The sequence below is a fragment of the Meleagris gallopavo genome, chromosome 6 (assembly GCF_000146605.3).
Source record: "Meleagris gallopavo isolate NT-WF06-2002-E0010 breed Aviagen turkey brand Nicholas breeding stock chromosome 6, Turkey_5.1, whole genome shotgun sequence".
Lineage (NCBI taxonomy): Eukaryota > Metazoa > Chordata > Aves > Galliformes > Phasianidae > Meleagris > Meleagris gallopavo.
The window spans coordinates 17138099-17153946 of NC_015016.2; the positions used below are offsets into that span (position 1 = coordinate 17138099).

At 38.4% G+C, this 15848-nt stretch overlaps 1 protein-coding gene across 1 annotated transcript in view; it reads left to right on the top strand.

Annotated features, from left to right (window-relative positions):
• Positions 1-15848, top strand: part of LOC100544288 (von Willebrand factor D and EGF domain-containing protein-like) — a 29140-nt gene that overhangs the window by 3308 nt on the left and 9984 nt on the right. Inside the window, exon 2 of the mRNA XM_010712659.3 lies at positions 6720-6832. Coding sequence (XP_010710961.2) covers positions 6720-6832 — 113 coding nt within the window. The remainder of the gene's footprint in view (positions 1-6719; positions 6833-15848) is intronic.

Sequence of the window (15848 nt, forward strand, 5' to 3'; positions counted from 1 at the left end):
CCTTCCTTCCTTCCTTCCTTCCTTCCTTCCTTCCTTCCTTTCTTTTTCTTTACTATAAGGATAGCGAAGCACTGGAACAGTTTGTTCAGAGATGTGGTGGATACCCCATGCCTGGAGACACTCAAATTCAAGCTGAATGGGGCTCTAAGCAATCTGTTCTAGCTGCAGATGTCCCTGTTAATTTTAGAGATGTTGGACTAGATGACCTTTAATGGTTCCTTCCAACTCAAACAACTCTACGATTCTATTCTATTAATATACAGTATATATCATGAAGAGATGACCCAGAGGAGTTTGTAAAATTTTTATCTTTGGAGGCTGTCAGGACTTGGCAGTAGCAAGGCCAGAGCTGATCTGATATTATGTGAAAATCCTGTTTCAAGCAGATGGTGGAGTAGAAGTTCTCCAAAAGTCTCTTTAAAACTGCATATTACAATACTGATTTGATTTCAGAAGGGGAAGGATTAAAGCTAAAAGTTTTGAAGAGTGGAACAAGGAAAATAAATGACATATGTATAATGACAAAGTTAGCTAGCTTGTAAGAAGTACGTTGAATTATTTAAACAAATGCACATAATCAATATAGCTAGAGCCACTGTTGCCTATCTGTTATAGTTTCTAGGACCTGATTAATTCAAAATTCAAGGAAACCAATCCCACTGGAATCAATCTCAGAAAAGGGAACATCATGACTTCAGCAAAAAATTGCTATAATGATATCAACGGAAACCCTGTTTTAGTTTTGTCAGCAGTTTAGGCAAGTTAAATCCCATTAGTGAGAGATTTAGAATTTGGTGATAAAGAACCGAGGATGTAACTTGATTTATTAGACTGAGACTATAGAGTGATAATAGTTTTAAACTACAGAAATACCAAATATGTATAAGCTGACTTTATACATATAAACACAATTACATTTGTGATTCTTAGTGAAAGGGGAGATGTAGGAGGTGGGAAAAATTGCTGTCTGACTTAATTTTGATTTGGAACAACATTACACACTGTAAGAACGAGCTTTATTCTTTCTGTTGCTGACTGTTCTTTATTGTGTCATTATTTTCTCTTCAGTTTTAAACAGCAGAATGAAAGAACCCTATTATAATGAATGAGAAAATACAAAATAAATTTTATGTTTTTTAAATTAATCGCATTCTAAATTTTATGGAAAAAAATCTGGTAATACTCATAACAAAAACAAGTGAGGCTTTTAATTTTGTGTCATGTGATACTTCAAGGTAAACTATACTGGAGATTTTTCAAGGCATAGCCAGATAAAAGAAGATATTTATGAGGACTAAAATTTGACAAGTGTGGGAGATAGTTTTGGATTTTGAATTAATACAGGTGATTTTGCTATTCCAAGTAACCCATTTGTTTTTTGCTGTCTATTGTATTTTTAAGAAATGGAAGTTGTCCCTATCTTGTTTTGAGACTGTTTTCTTTCATCTCTGTGGAAGGAATGGTGGTAAGGAATTATCTTCATAACTCCTTGAGTAATGCAGAGAAGGCTAAAATAACTCTGAGCTGGCTTGCATTTCTCAACTCCAGTACCTGAATGCAATAGAGTTGTTTGCATGTTGCTCAGTGTGAAGGTTAATTAGCTGAGATGGATGTGTCACCCTGACCTGAACCTGCAGGCATTGATCCTGGAGTTTGCTGAGATCTTTCATAGTTGCTCTGCAGAGGGCAGGCACTCCTTTAATTCCTGTGCTTGATGAACAGCTACTCTCAATAAGGGAAGTGAAACAGCCATTTTAGTGTAAACCAGGATTTATTCTACTCAGTCTCTAATAAGATTTCAGAAGTAAGAAATGGATTAATAAAATCTGTGGGATTCTTCCTTGCTTCTGAGAGTTGTAACAGGGAAACACTAAGCCAACAGTAATCCCCAGGCACCATTCTACGTCCTTATTGAGGTAAAATGGAATATTTCCCTGTTTTCACGTACTGATCATCATTTTATACAGTACTGCAAACCTATGTAATCTGATTTTCCTTTCTGTTGCTTCAGCAGTGGTTTTAAATAATTATGATTCATGCTGCTTTTACACCAGCTTTGGTGGACATGCATTCTGAACAACTGTAAGAACTACATTAGAACTGTAAATACCTACTGGCATCTTCCTGATGTTCTTGAGTTATCACTGGAGCATTGTTATGGTACTTTGAACATGGGCCCTGAAACTATTTGGCTCAGCTGCCAGAGAAATACAGGAAAAATATAAGTCATTGTCCCAGAAGTCTGACAGCCTAAGGAAGGGAAGCATTCTATTTCCACCATGGGCTAAAGACTGGTGATAAAGATTGTTTGTTTGTTGTCAAAATCAGAAGTAAACCTCCTCTATCTTTCACCCAGGTGGAAATTTTAAGTAATTAAAGTTTAAAAAAATCCTAAAAGATGTTGAAGAACACAACAAGCTCAAAACATCATGTTAATGATCCTGTCAAGTGATTTTTTAGTGTTTTTTTCTTATAGTCTAGGTTTTGGTTAATAGTGCTTCTTCGTGATATGGCAATCGAATGAAATATAAATAGTTCATGGTCAGATTTTATTTATTCACTTGTTATTTATTTATTTGAAATCCCTTATTTCAAGATAGAATGTACAGCTACTGTTGGTTTTCAAGGTTAAATCTGGGTGTGATATTCCATCTGTGCTTGTTTGTCACTAAGAAGATTCTGCAGCTCAGACTAGATCCCAGCTAGCTTTACTGCTTTTCCTAGCTTGTACTTTTAAGGTCTCCTTAATCTTATTTAAGTCTGCGAAGGGCTTATATTTAGCTGAAAACATGAGGTGGTGGTGTGTAGGAAAATTTCAAGCCCTCTTAATAAGCAGCGGTAGAGTAGAAAGGAGTCCTGTTCCCTGTAAAGCAGGTAGCATGCTGCCATCTACTGGCAATGAAGCATGATTTTATTTCCTCAAGTCACTTTTAGGAAATACGTTTGACATTTTCCCTTCTGTAAAACTGTACATATCTCAAGAATATAAACTTGAAAAGGATCATGCAAATATACCTTACCATTTACTTTAGGCTCACTGTGAGGGATTTCTGTAAATCTTACCACAAATTTCAGCCTCTAACTTAACCTCTAACTTCCTTTTCAGCTGAAATCTAAAAAAATGTTCACTGCAAACTTAGGAACATTGAAGGAGAAAAGAAGTTTTCCTTCTCTTCCGCCTCCTCCCCCCTTCCCCCCTCCCCCCGCCCTTCCATTTTCCATATTTTTTAAGAATAAAAACAAAGAAAAATAAATGTGAAAACTTTCCGGGCTGCAGTTGATTTGTCACCACCAATTTTTTCTTTCCCTTGTGTCTTCTGTTAAATCACTATGTACAGTCACATCTCATAACTAAAGAATAACTCTTTATGATTTCATGATGAAACATCCAAAAAGAAAAACAGCTGAGCCATGTTTACTCAGTTGAGAACTATAACTCAGCTCAGGGTTGGCTGACTTTGCTGGAGCTCTGGACCAAATTTCAGCTGTGTAATGTAGTTCTGCAACCAGGGGTAACAGATTTCATAATGAAATAGCTGAATAAACCAACACATTTTCCAACAGCATGTAATTACCATATGTTAAGGTGAAAGGGTACTCTAATGTATTTATATACTTGAGTTGTGTTCTTTTTTACACTTAATTTGCACATAAGTAAATATACAAAAGCCGAGTGATGTAAATACATGTGGTTAAGTAATTGCCCTTAGTTACAGTTCATACCTTTTTAACAGCAATCATATTAAGGCATGTGCAGCAGCTATTCAATTATTCTTTTGGCAGAGTGTTTGAAAACCGAAATAGAACTGGACATGAATTCTGCTCTCCTGACTCATGTTTTCATAATGCACAAAAAAAAATTCAGGAAATAATACTGTAAAAAGCATTGCTACTTTGTATTCACTGGTTACAATAAATATGAATTTACTCAGAGTACAAAGTAGCAAAGCATCAGATCTTATAAAAGTATGTTTGGCAAAAAGGTAGGTGCATCCCTTAGGATAACTGGTGATACAACAGCTCTATTTTGTTTTCAAATTAATGTGTTTTTTTTCCTTAGTAAGATTTTCCTTCTAATATCCTTGTTTTCTAACATGTAAGAGAATCACATTGAACTTGTGGCCTTGTTGCTAGGTTTCAAGCTGATTTTATGCAGTCTACTGAGACACTATTTTCATTTTTGAATTCTGAATCAAGTCCCAAGGCAACAAGGCCCTGTTTCTTAGCAACACAGATGGGTAGACTATATATTCCACTGCTTTTGTACAATGGAAGAATAAACAACTCTCTGAATGAGGGTGTGCTGCAAGTTGATCTCTTTGCTTAACTTCTCCTAGAGAAGAAAGAGAAGCATCCTGCAGTACAGCGTTTGAAGTTTGTCAGGAAGTGTCTGTTTTTGCAATGCGGTGAGTGGTATCTGTCTTTCCTGTGCAGTGCATCTCTCTGGCAGTCTTTGTTCATCACTGTGCATATAGATCTGTATGTACTTCAGATTAAGGAGTTTCAGTTTCTAAGCTACAAAAAAATATGCATAGAAAATCAATGGTAACAAAACTGGTAGAACTGAGCAATGTGAAAATTCACAGCCTTTTTGCTACTGTGAAATTAGTGGAAAAGCGCAGAATTGCATTGCTTTTGTGGGGAACATTTTAGGCTTGGGGAAAAAAAAAAAGAAAAGAAAAAAAAAAAGGAGAAGACATTTCCTCTGATTGTAAAACTTTGCTTTTAGGGGAAAACCAGAGCTGGAGAAAGCAGATGGAGGCACTGAGACATAAGGTGGTAGAGGGTATTTATGTGACTATAAATTCAGTACGCATGCTGGTGTATGAAAAGAAGGGTTATATTTATGAGTCTGAAAAGCATTGCATGGCTTTGAGACTTCTTGGCAGTGTAGGCAAACTTCAAATTTTGTTGCATCCAGACTGTGGGTCTACTGTTGTCACAGGGAAAGAGGAGTCCTGGGAAGAAGAGAGTTAAACAATCACTAAGAATGGAAAAGACCTTCAAGATCACCCAGTCCAATCATCCACCTATTACCAATGTTTCCCACTAAACCATATCCCTCAGTACATCTAAACGTTTCTTGAATATCTCCAGGGATAGTGACTCCACCACTTCCCTGGGCAGCCCATTCCAGTTCCTGACCACTCCTTTGGAGAAGTTTTTCTTGATGTCCATCCTGAACCTCTCCTGGTGCAACTTGAGGTCATTCCCTCTAGTCTTATCACTAGTTACGTGGAAGAAGAGGCTGACTGCCATCTCTCCACAACCTCCCTTCAGGTAGTTGTAGAGAGCAATAAGGTATCTCTTGAGCCTCCTTTTCTCCTGACTAAATAATCACAGTTCCCTCAGCTACTCCTCATAAGACTTGTGCTCTAGACCCCTTACCAGCTTCAGTGACCTTCTCTGAACACACTCCAGGGCCTCTGCAGGTCTGCACCTTTCTGCCCCTGATACATGTATAGGAGCAGATGCATAAATGCCTTTCACACAGTGTCAGCAGCAGTAAAAGTGCATAGTCTGGGTTATTATAGTTTTGGCACAGGGTGAAAGCATTGGCTGTTCTTTCACACAGCTGGTTGCCAACCTTGGCAAGTCTCTATTTTACTTGTATCTAAATCTGGCCTGGTGAATCTACTAGCATCTCTGTTTAGCTGCAAAACAAGAAAAGGCTGTTTTAAATTTAGACTTAAAACTGACTCTACCTTCTGCAAGCTGCCTCCCCAAAGTCTCATTCAGAAACACCTTTTTGTTGGGGAAGTCATATTTCCATTTGTTTCTTATCATTTAGTGAAAGATTTTCTCTTAGGAAAAAAAAGATATTCTGTTTTCAGAATGAATTAGCCCAAAGAGGAGAAAGCTGTAAGGCTATGGCTTTCCTTCAAGTTTCCTAAACACTGAATATTGAGGGAAGTAGAAAAAAAAGTTTGTATTGTATTGGGAACCTCTGTATTACCGTTAGGATCTGTGTTTCTCAGGACACAAAAGAAGCGCTTTCAGGTTAGGATTGCAGATACAGTGTAAGAAGAAATGTAACAGGGTCTGGGAGTAACTTCAGGATCAGTAAGAGGAAGAACTGGAGTAACATAGTTTTTGCACAGAGCTAAGCACTTTGCTGTCCATTAAGGCGTTACAGCTTCTCCAGTGGTACCTCACAGGATGAAGGGACTCACCCTGCCAGAGGCATCCATGCATGTGACAGAAGGGCCCCTGTCTCTCACTCTAGGGGAGGAGGTGAAGCTGATGAGGAAGTGGTGGTGGCTGATGAGACAGCCCAGAGCAGTACACAACATGTGAGAACACGTTGGCATAGCAGCGTGGCAGCTCTAATTAACGTTATGTCCTGGGTGGATCCAGTAATGCAGATAAATATGAAAATGTTTTAGGAAGAGTAGAAACTGGAGTTTCAGTGTTTCCTGATTTGGGGTCCATTTTGTCACTCACTCTTGTGCAAAGTGAGACCAGTGTGCACCCAGGTCTACCCAACTAGCACCAAACCCCCATTGTGCTCTCACCCATATGCACAAGTATTAGCACAGGTTTAAACTCCTCTCAAGAATGTGGTGTTTAATGAGACAAATAAAAATGTGAAGGACAGAGTGTATCTATGTTCCTACTTAGTGATAGGTATTTCGGGGAAACAAACAAACAAACAACAACATTGTTGATTCCTGATTCCTGGATATTTGTAGTTTGAGTTTTAATTGGGCTTTTTCTAGGGCTTGGAAGTTCACTTTTGCAGGTTACCTTGCAGAACTGTGGAGAAAAATTTATGAAGAAGCAACAGTTCTATTCAGCACAAGTACTAAATAATGCTGATATATCAGTACAGGTAGGTTATACAGATGAAGCTAGCCAGACTGCAAGTTTTGTTATGAATGAGTGCGTATGTTTTTGATTTCTTTTTGTCAGGTATTACAATGTCTGAGAATAATAACATTCACAGGAAAGGTTTATGTTTATATTCCACCAAAGTGATTGACAGTTTTTGTTTGAAAGTCAAATCAAATGTTGTGCAAGTCTTGACTGGGCTTTCTCATGGTAATAAACTGTAGTGCAGCAACCCAAAGTTAATTCAAATGTATGGCTAATACAGACTCTGGATTCTATCTACTGATTCTATAGATTATCTAACTCTTCTCAGAACCCACAAGGAAATTAAAAGGAAAACTGTGGCAAAAAGTGACCTCTGTGTACACAGACATGCAACAAGTTTCTGAGGTTAGGTCCAGGCAGCTTTTTCTCTGGAAAGAAAAAGGGCTTGCCTCAGTTTGTCATTTATGTTCCACAGGTCAGCTCTTATAAGGTAAAATAATACCTGTGAAGAATGATAAAGATTGGTGCATATGAAGACTGCAAACTACATAGCTATAAGCACGTGCTTTCATAAAACAAACACTGCTTGAAATTGTTTAGGGATCACTTGATGAAACCACTAGATGTCAGTCTCACTAGCAGAAAAGAAAAAGGAACCAAACAAACAAAATCCAGAAATCCCAGCAGCTAGGATCTAACTTTGTTACATAACTCTGTGTTAGTTATGAGTTATTTCAAAAGGACTTCCTTTAGGAGATCTTATTAATCCATGTTTGGTGCTTTCTCTTTTAATCTGCTGTGTAACTTACAAGGCAGCTTTCATTTTGGCAGAACTGACTGAAGTGCAGACATAAGAGCTGATCGACTCATCTTCACCTTCTTCTTTGTGGCATGTTTTCCTCTGCTTTACACAAATTAATAAGTAGCAGCTGGATTCCTTGACATGCAGTATGGAAGGATTTTATAATATTTTTTACATTTGGCAGCCCTTACTCAGACCAGTTTCTTGTTCTATTAACTACTGTGAAAAACACAACAAGCAAAAAACCCGTTTTCAAGATGAAGATCAAGTATGTTCAGAAAACTTGGAAGGAAAATAGAAAAAAAAAAAATCCAAGCTACAACTTGGATTTGGGCATACAAATAAATAAGTAAAAGCTTGTGGATTTGTACATTTAACATTAAAACTGTTAAGGAAGGAAAGAGACTTTCCATCTAAAGGATTTTTTTCTCAAATTTTTTAAGTATTTTTTTTCTAGTAGGTCTGGGTAGGTTTTCCAGATATGGGGCCTCCAATACAAGAAAGAGAGCTGTTGGAGAGGGTCCACAGGAGGGCTATTAAGATGATCAGGGGACTGGAGCACCTCCCCTGTAAAGACAGGCTGAGGGAGCTGGGCTTATTCAGCCTGGAGAAAAGAAGGCTGTGGGATGACCTCATTGCAGCCTTTCAGTACCTGAAGGGAGCCTACAAACAGGAGGGGAGTCAACTCTTCGAAAGGGTAGATAACAGCAGGACAAGAGAAATGGTTTTAAGTTGAAGGAGGGAAGATTTAGGTTGGATATCAAGGGGAAGCTGTTTACAGAGAGAGTGGTGAGGTGCTGGAATAGGCTGCCTAGAGGGACTGTGGATGCCCCATCTCTGGGGTTCAAGGCCAGTTTTGATGGGGCCCTGGGCAGTCTGGTCTAGTATTAAATTTGGAGGTTGGCAGCCCCGCATGTGGCAGGAGGGTTGGAACTTGGTGATCCTTGAGGTCCTTTCCAACGCAAGCCATTCTATTATTCTATGAATCAGTAAGCTCCAACAGCTGATTCCAGACAGTCCAATAACTACATGACCAAGGCATTTAGCTGTGAATGTGAAATCTGTGTTCAGATTCTCACTATGCATCAAGCACTTTGGGGATTTCAAGGCCACCTGTCAGTGCTTAAACCTCTGGACTAGAGATCTCGTTTGGTGTAATTCCACTTGAGTAAAGCCAGTGATAATAAATAAGTCAGGCCGAAAAATCAGTAAACAAGATGATGGTAATTATTTTATTTTGGTGTGATTTGCCTGTTATGCATCAATTTCTGTATTTGCTCAGATGGCAAGTCCCCTTTTCACTTTTCAGGTTAGTGAGAAATGCTTCATAAAATGATGATAATGTGTATTTGAAAAAATATTTCCAATGTTAAATGATCCCCTTGTTTTAGCCTTGTTTTTAACATTCTCAGGAGCTCTCCAGCAACAGAAATCTTTTAAGCTCATTATAGTGCACCAGACTGAATGGTATGTTAATAATTAATTAAGTTCAATGGAAAGGTTTGAAAAATAATGCAAAGAGCTCCATGAAGGAAAGAATGCAATATATTTATTACAGGGAACTGTATGCACTATGTTTTTAGTGTGACAGCTCATTTTTCTAGAAGAGTGTTCCATTTCTATTAGTATTTGTCATCTATATTTTAACAGCAGGCCACTGGACTCCTCTGAGATTGGGGCCACAGTGACAGGAGTTGTATAAAAGAAGATGTTTGCAGATAACACCAAGCTGGGAGGAAGTGTTGATCTACCTGAGGGTAGGAAAGCCCTACGCAAGGATCTAGATAGGCTAGATCATTGGACTGAGGTCCAACATGACCAAGTGTCAGGTCCTCCACTTTGGTCACAACAATCCTATGCAATATTACAGGATTGAGAAAGAGCGGCTAGAAAGCTGCATGGAGGAAAGGGATCTGGGAGTATTAGTCAGCAGCCATCCGAGTGTGAGCCAGCAGTGTGCTTAGGTGGCCAAGAAGGCCAACAGCATCCTGGCTTGTGTCAGAAATAGTGTAGTCAGCAGGACTAGGGAGGTGATCATCTCTGTGTAATTGCCACTGGTGAGGCCTCAACTTGATTACTGTGTCCGGTTTTGGGCCCCCTCATTACATAAAAGACATTGAGGCCTGGGAGTATGTCCAAGGAAGGGCAGAAAAGCTGTGAAGTGCCTGGAGCACAAATCTCATGGGTGTGCCTGAGGGAACTGGGATTGTTTAGTATGGAGAATAGAAGGTTCAGGGAAGTCCTTCTTGCTCTCTATAACTCCCTGAAAGGAGGTTGTAGCAGGTGCAGCATGACACTAATTTATTAAATCTTGTGGAAAGTTATTCCAGAGATCCTTTAAATTTGGAGTGAAAATAACAGCTTTTAAGTACAGGTAGGTCTCTGCTGACTTGTATATTCAGTTAAAGAAATTAGATATCAATATGTGAACAGTATGGAGTAAGGAATATGAGCATAGAGCCCCTGTACTGCCATGTAGCAGAGATTAATGGCCTCAGATGAAGCTCAACTACTTAACAGCAAAGCTTTCCCTAAATTTCAATATTAGAAAAATATAAGTCCTCTTCCAAGCTCTAAATTACAGACTGGAACTATTTCATAGAACTTATGTAAATACATTTTGTTTAAAAGATGCTCGATATAAGCAGGACTACTAGCTTAAAAATCTCTTTGCTGATGTACAAATGTACACTGCTGATAAGTTGTCAATTTCTACATTTTAATGGTGGCTTATTCTTATGCAACTGGGCAAAGTTCAGTGTGTGCTTCCTCCTTGTAGATAAAATGATCCATGTTTGCAATCCTGCTGTAGTAAGGTGTCCATAAATGGGATGCCTGTCTGTTACAGTAGTTGCTATAGCTTCATCTCTTCTAAGGATACCTTAGTTGCAAGTAATAATAAGCTATATAGTAGTTAAAGTACACACTCACCTGTGTACCATGAAGCATAAACACTATACTACTACTAAACACTATACTGTACTGCACAGCAAGACCATAGACAGACTAAGATTTTTTTTTTTGCTTATAATCCTTATGATAGAGGTTGGAATGTTCCTTTTCTGGAATCCTATCTGATTAACAATAAACATAACTTTTCAAATCCTAGAATCCAGACAGCTTGCCCTGTAGCTTATAAATATTGTTTGCATAGTCTTTTTAGTTCTGGGACTTGAACAATGGAAAGGAAAGCAAAAAGACTCTGAAAGGAGGTTTGTTATATATAAACACTGTGAATGTAAGTGAGATCCTGGGTTTCTGTTAGCAAATAATCCCTGGCTACCTAAATGTGCTTCATTTACTGTTAGACTAAAATACTTTCTGCTTTTCTCCTTATCAAAATATTTTATAATTTTTTTTATTATTGTTATTATTACTTTTTTTGTTGTTGTTTTTAACTCCTGGATTACATTAATTACAGAGTGTTTTGGATCACCCAGTAGGTGATCTTTATGGGACAGTTGAGAAGTCCTAATGAAAGTGGCACCATACTGGAGAAGTAGGGACACAAACCTTCAGTTTTCCTCAGTGTTTCAAGACTATAACTTTGATTCTAGCACTTATTAACTGTAACGGACTTTAAAGTACCTCTGTTTTTCTGCTCTCAAAGATGCAGTTGACGATGTGGTGCTAACACTGTGTTTTTGGATCCTGTGCAGAAAAAGCTGTCAGCTGCAGCAGGAAGAGGCAGGTATAGATTAAGCATTCATTGTGCTAGAGGAGGGGCACTGCATCCTATGTTATTCATCTCCAGTGGTATTAGATGAGAAAAGACAGATGGATTCTGTCAGAAACTGTAATCCCATTGGTTTAGGAGTGGCTGAATGGGCACTGACACCCAGTTAAAATGAATAGACATAAGCCTTTTTTTCAGCCAGAGATAGAAATGCTAGTCCAAAGCATGGAAAGGTTACCACCAAGTGAGATCCTTGCATTATCCAAGATGACCTTAACTTCCACAGGCTTACTATATCTATGCAGGGCAGTGCAGTATTGTCCAAGAGTCTGTGCTGCAGTGTTAATATGAGCAAGATGAAGTAACAAAAATATGCTGGTTAGAACACTGACCTTCAGTGGAATCAGTTATATTATTTGGAAAATCACACTTGTCTGAAAACAGCTTTCTGCTCTGATAAACAGAATGCTCTATAATTACCTCTTGTTAAATCTCTTGAATGTCTCTATTTTATGTCCTAGTTTTGAACAATGACATTCCCAAAGGGTGAGAAGTGAGGTGAAGAAAGCAGCTCTGAATACTGTGGTGATGAAAACAAAAGAAGTATAGTCAAACAGCTTTATTTTCCAGAACTGTTCTTAGTTTAATACCAACTTGCATTTGGCTAGAATATCATTCAAAATACTTAACGTAGCACCATTCATTTTGCTTACAGACTTACTTTTAATAGAAGTATTTGCTATCAAACTGAGAAAGATGGGTAATTTGTATATTACAAAACAATATATTTTTTAAAAATAAAATGTATCTATTTATTTTAGTCTGTTTTACATTCAGTTGAATTCATTTTGGATCATTTTGCTTGAAGAGAAGGTATTTTGAGGCAATCAGAATTTTTTTTCCCAATCACTTTAGTACCTAAGCCACAATAAATGAATGGTACATGAGATAAGAAGCAAAATTTTCTGCTTGACCAAGATACTGATGGATCATTAAGGCTAGAGTGCACAGTACAACTGCCTCTCTCTCTGGAAGTGGCCACAGGTGGTTGTGTGGAGTAACCACTGCTCAAAGCAGGGCTGTAAGGGGTGGCATTCTAGGCAGATGAAAGCAGAACTCCTTTTTAATATATTAGGAGATGAGTTTTCAAACTTCCAATGCATCCCTTCAGTGTTTCCAGGCTGCTGACACCTTACAGCAGGCTCCAACATCGCCCATGCCTGACTGCCAGAGTCCCAGAAGGAACGGAAAACTGTTTGTGAAATGCACTTCTGCTTCTACCTGCTTAGAACAACCACCTCAAAGTGGGAACACTGATCTCTGTGGTGAAACCAGTTTGCTCTAGTACTGTATTTTCTTACATGGTGCTTGATACTTTCCCAATGTGACCTAATAGAGTGATGACTGTATTTAAATGACAATGTCTTTCCTTTCACAGGAATCCCAGACTGAACATTGGGATATTGAAGAGAAAGCAATGTAGTAGAGACTCCACAAATGTATCCATGCTAATGTACCAACCTTCTAGTTCTCTGAAATCTGTACATCTGCAAACTCTACAGAAGATACTAGCAACCCTGAGCTCTGTCTGTTATCCTGACAGGCCAGGTATGAGTTCTCTAAGAGTGCTGACCAACCATAACAAAGTAGGTATATGTCCTTCAAGCACCACAAAAATTGACACAGAGAGCTCCCTTCATCAATGACCTTCAAATAGTTCAGTGAAATATTTGAGGGTTTTGTTTGTTTTTTTTTGTTTGGTTTTGTAAATACCAGCATGGAACAGAAACACATTAAATGCACTTTAGGTTTATTAGAGATTATTTGATTTCTTTCCCTTAAGCTCTAATATTTGAAATATCATGGAGGGCAGTGTTATTAACTCTTAAAATTACTTTCTATATCTGGCTATATACATTGGTAAAAATTACTGACTCTTCTAATTGATTAATTCTTTTCTCTCTCCAGTCACTCAGTCATTTGGAGGTAAAACAAAATGGCACAGCCCATCGTACTCTTGAGAACTGGAGAGGCTGAGTACCATCATGAGCTTGCTTTGGAAACTGCCTACTGTCTCTACCTGTAAGCTGGTGATTGACAGACTGTGTCAAAATTAACCCTCTTGAGCTTCCTCGTCTTTCAATAGAAAGATTTGTTTTCATCTTGGCTCTGATTGAGTGTTGAGTCTGCATTGAGTGCTGAAGCTCAACACAGTCAGGTAATTTCAATTCCTTTCAGAAAGAGTGTGTAGGAATGCTGAACTTTTAAGTCACAGTTTGCATTGCTGAGGGGTCTGGGGGCATACCCAGATCCAGATTTGGATTCAAATCTCTAGATTTAGACAGTAGGTGAGCTGCAGAGAAAATACATTTCTGATAGTGATTTAGTGTAAGAAAATTGTAGATTGGATTGTTTTGTCCTTTGTCCAAAAGACAGTGATTTATACACCATTGTGAAAATCTTCAGATACCAGAGACAAATCCTTAAGCAATGATCTCATTGCTGTCTGTGTTGTGGAGTTCGGCATTTTTCCAGAATTTGCCAGATGCAGACCTTAGTGAAGAGAAATTTTTTTTAGGATGTTATTATTAAAAAAAGATATGTTTTTTTGTTAAACACATCTTCCTTCTTATCAGGGAGGAACTGCATTTTATTTTCAAACACTGATTTAGTTTCAGATTTGGAGTTCCCCAAACTTGGGTTTTGAAAGAATAAAGTCCCTGCAAAATCTTCCTGCCTTTGAAGTTCCCTATTTTCTGAATGCCAGACAAACCCGTTCCAGCAGACGGTGCTTTCTCTGTGCTATCATGCATGGTGAATGAAAGATTTAGTACAAATTCAATGGCTAGAAAATTTCAGAAGGTAGGACCTGGATCTCTTGCTGGTAGACATGGTACAATAGCATTGGCTCAGTGCTAATAATAGGTAATGATAGCAGGTATTAGCTGAGCTTCCTGATAGTAACAGGGGAGACAGCATAATGAAGTAGTGCACGTAGCATTCCTTCAAAGGAATACTGTTAACATTGTATTTTTATGAATGGGAAAAGGGATGCGCAGAGCAGTTCAACAAATTTCCTGTGAAGTGCGAGGAAGAAGTCTGTTTCAGTCAAATTCTCACAAGTAAACTTTATTTCTTAGATGTGGAGGCATATCCAGGCTCCTGAGGAAAAGGGAACTTAGCTTGCCCTTAAGCTCCATGCATTTTAAAAAACATGGATGGATAACAGCAGTCGATCTTTGTTCTTACAAGATGGGGTCAGCCCTTCTGCTTACTGGCAGTGGGGAGTGAGACAGATGCAAGTTGCAGATGGGCATTTCCTGGCTTGTGCAACTGCAGTCTTTCATTAGAGAAGCCAGGAAAATTCACAGGGCTGTTCATAAGTGTGGAGGGTGCAGGTTGTTGGAGCCTCTAGGATACAGAAACTATTAAGGAAACTAATGTACTCACAATAAATCTATGCCTGGCTAATGCTGTTTACTGCCAAATGCACTATAACAGATATTCCAAGGATCAAAACTGAGAGCTGTGGACCTAAGGTTCCTTGAAAATGCTGTCTCAGTTTGTTCAAGAACTTTGATATAATTATTAAACATATTTTATCCATTTAATATATGTAATATATATAAACAACAAGAAGGCAACGACTCCTGTTAAGACTGTAAATTTTCCATTTTCTCAAAAACTACATGGGTTTAACACTCAGTATTCACTCCCAGCACTTATATAATGCCTCCAGTCAGCTGTGAGTGACTTCAGGCAGCTCCATTGTGCTTCCAGGCTTACCAGAACAATGTGCTGGCTTGGTCTGGAGCTGGTGATGCTGATGTGTGGTATGAAAAATTTTAGGATTTAGTTTTGCCTTTTGCTGCGTCTCCAAGGGCCACTGCCCACTACAATGGTTTGTAGAAGCACAAGAAGAAGCGCTCTCCATGCTGCCCCCACTTAGCATCTCTCCTTCTGCTGCACACTTGAGTCACTTCAGCGCATAAAGAGGGCCTGAGATATTTACTGTTCAGGCTGATCTCCATCTCCTCTGACATTCTTCACAAAGTTCTTAAAGCTCAAAGAAAGCAGAGCATGGTTTTTATATCTAAGTCTGGCTAAGTTGTTATTCTCATGCCTCAGCAGTTGATGCAAAATCTCTTAATTCTTTTTACTTTCTTATTCTCATTGAGGGGGTGCAAATACACTGTAAGCATTGCAGACAGTTTTATTGGTCGTTTGGGCACACAGTTGACTGCAGCGTGGACACCTCTTAGCGCAGCATGTGAGTAATGACAAGTATCTGTTTACCAAAACTCAAATATAAAATCTATAAATGGGCAGGAAGATTTCCCTAGTAATGTACTTCAAATTCAGTGTTACCTCTAAAGCTACTCTGGGGCAGGATTTAACCTTGTGTCCTTTGATTTCTGGAATTGAGATCCTACTCATGTGAATGATAACCATGGTTATTAAAATCAGTGTTTGAATTATACACAGGGCTCTTAATTCTAAACAAAGGTCTTTAAACTTTTCTTTAACTTTGTTTGTACTTTTTTTTTTTTTTTT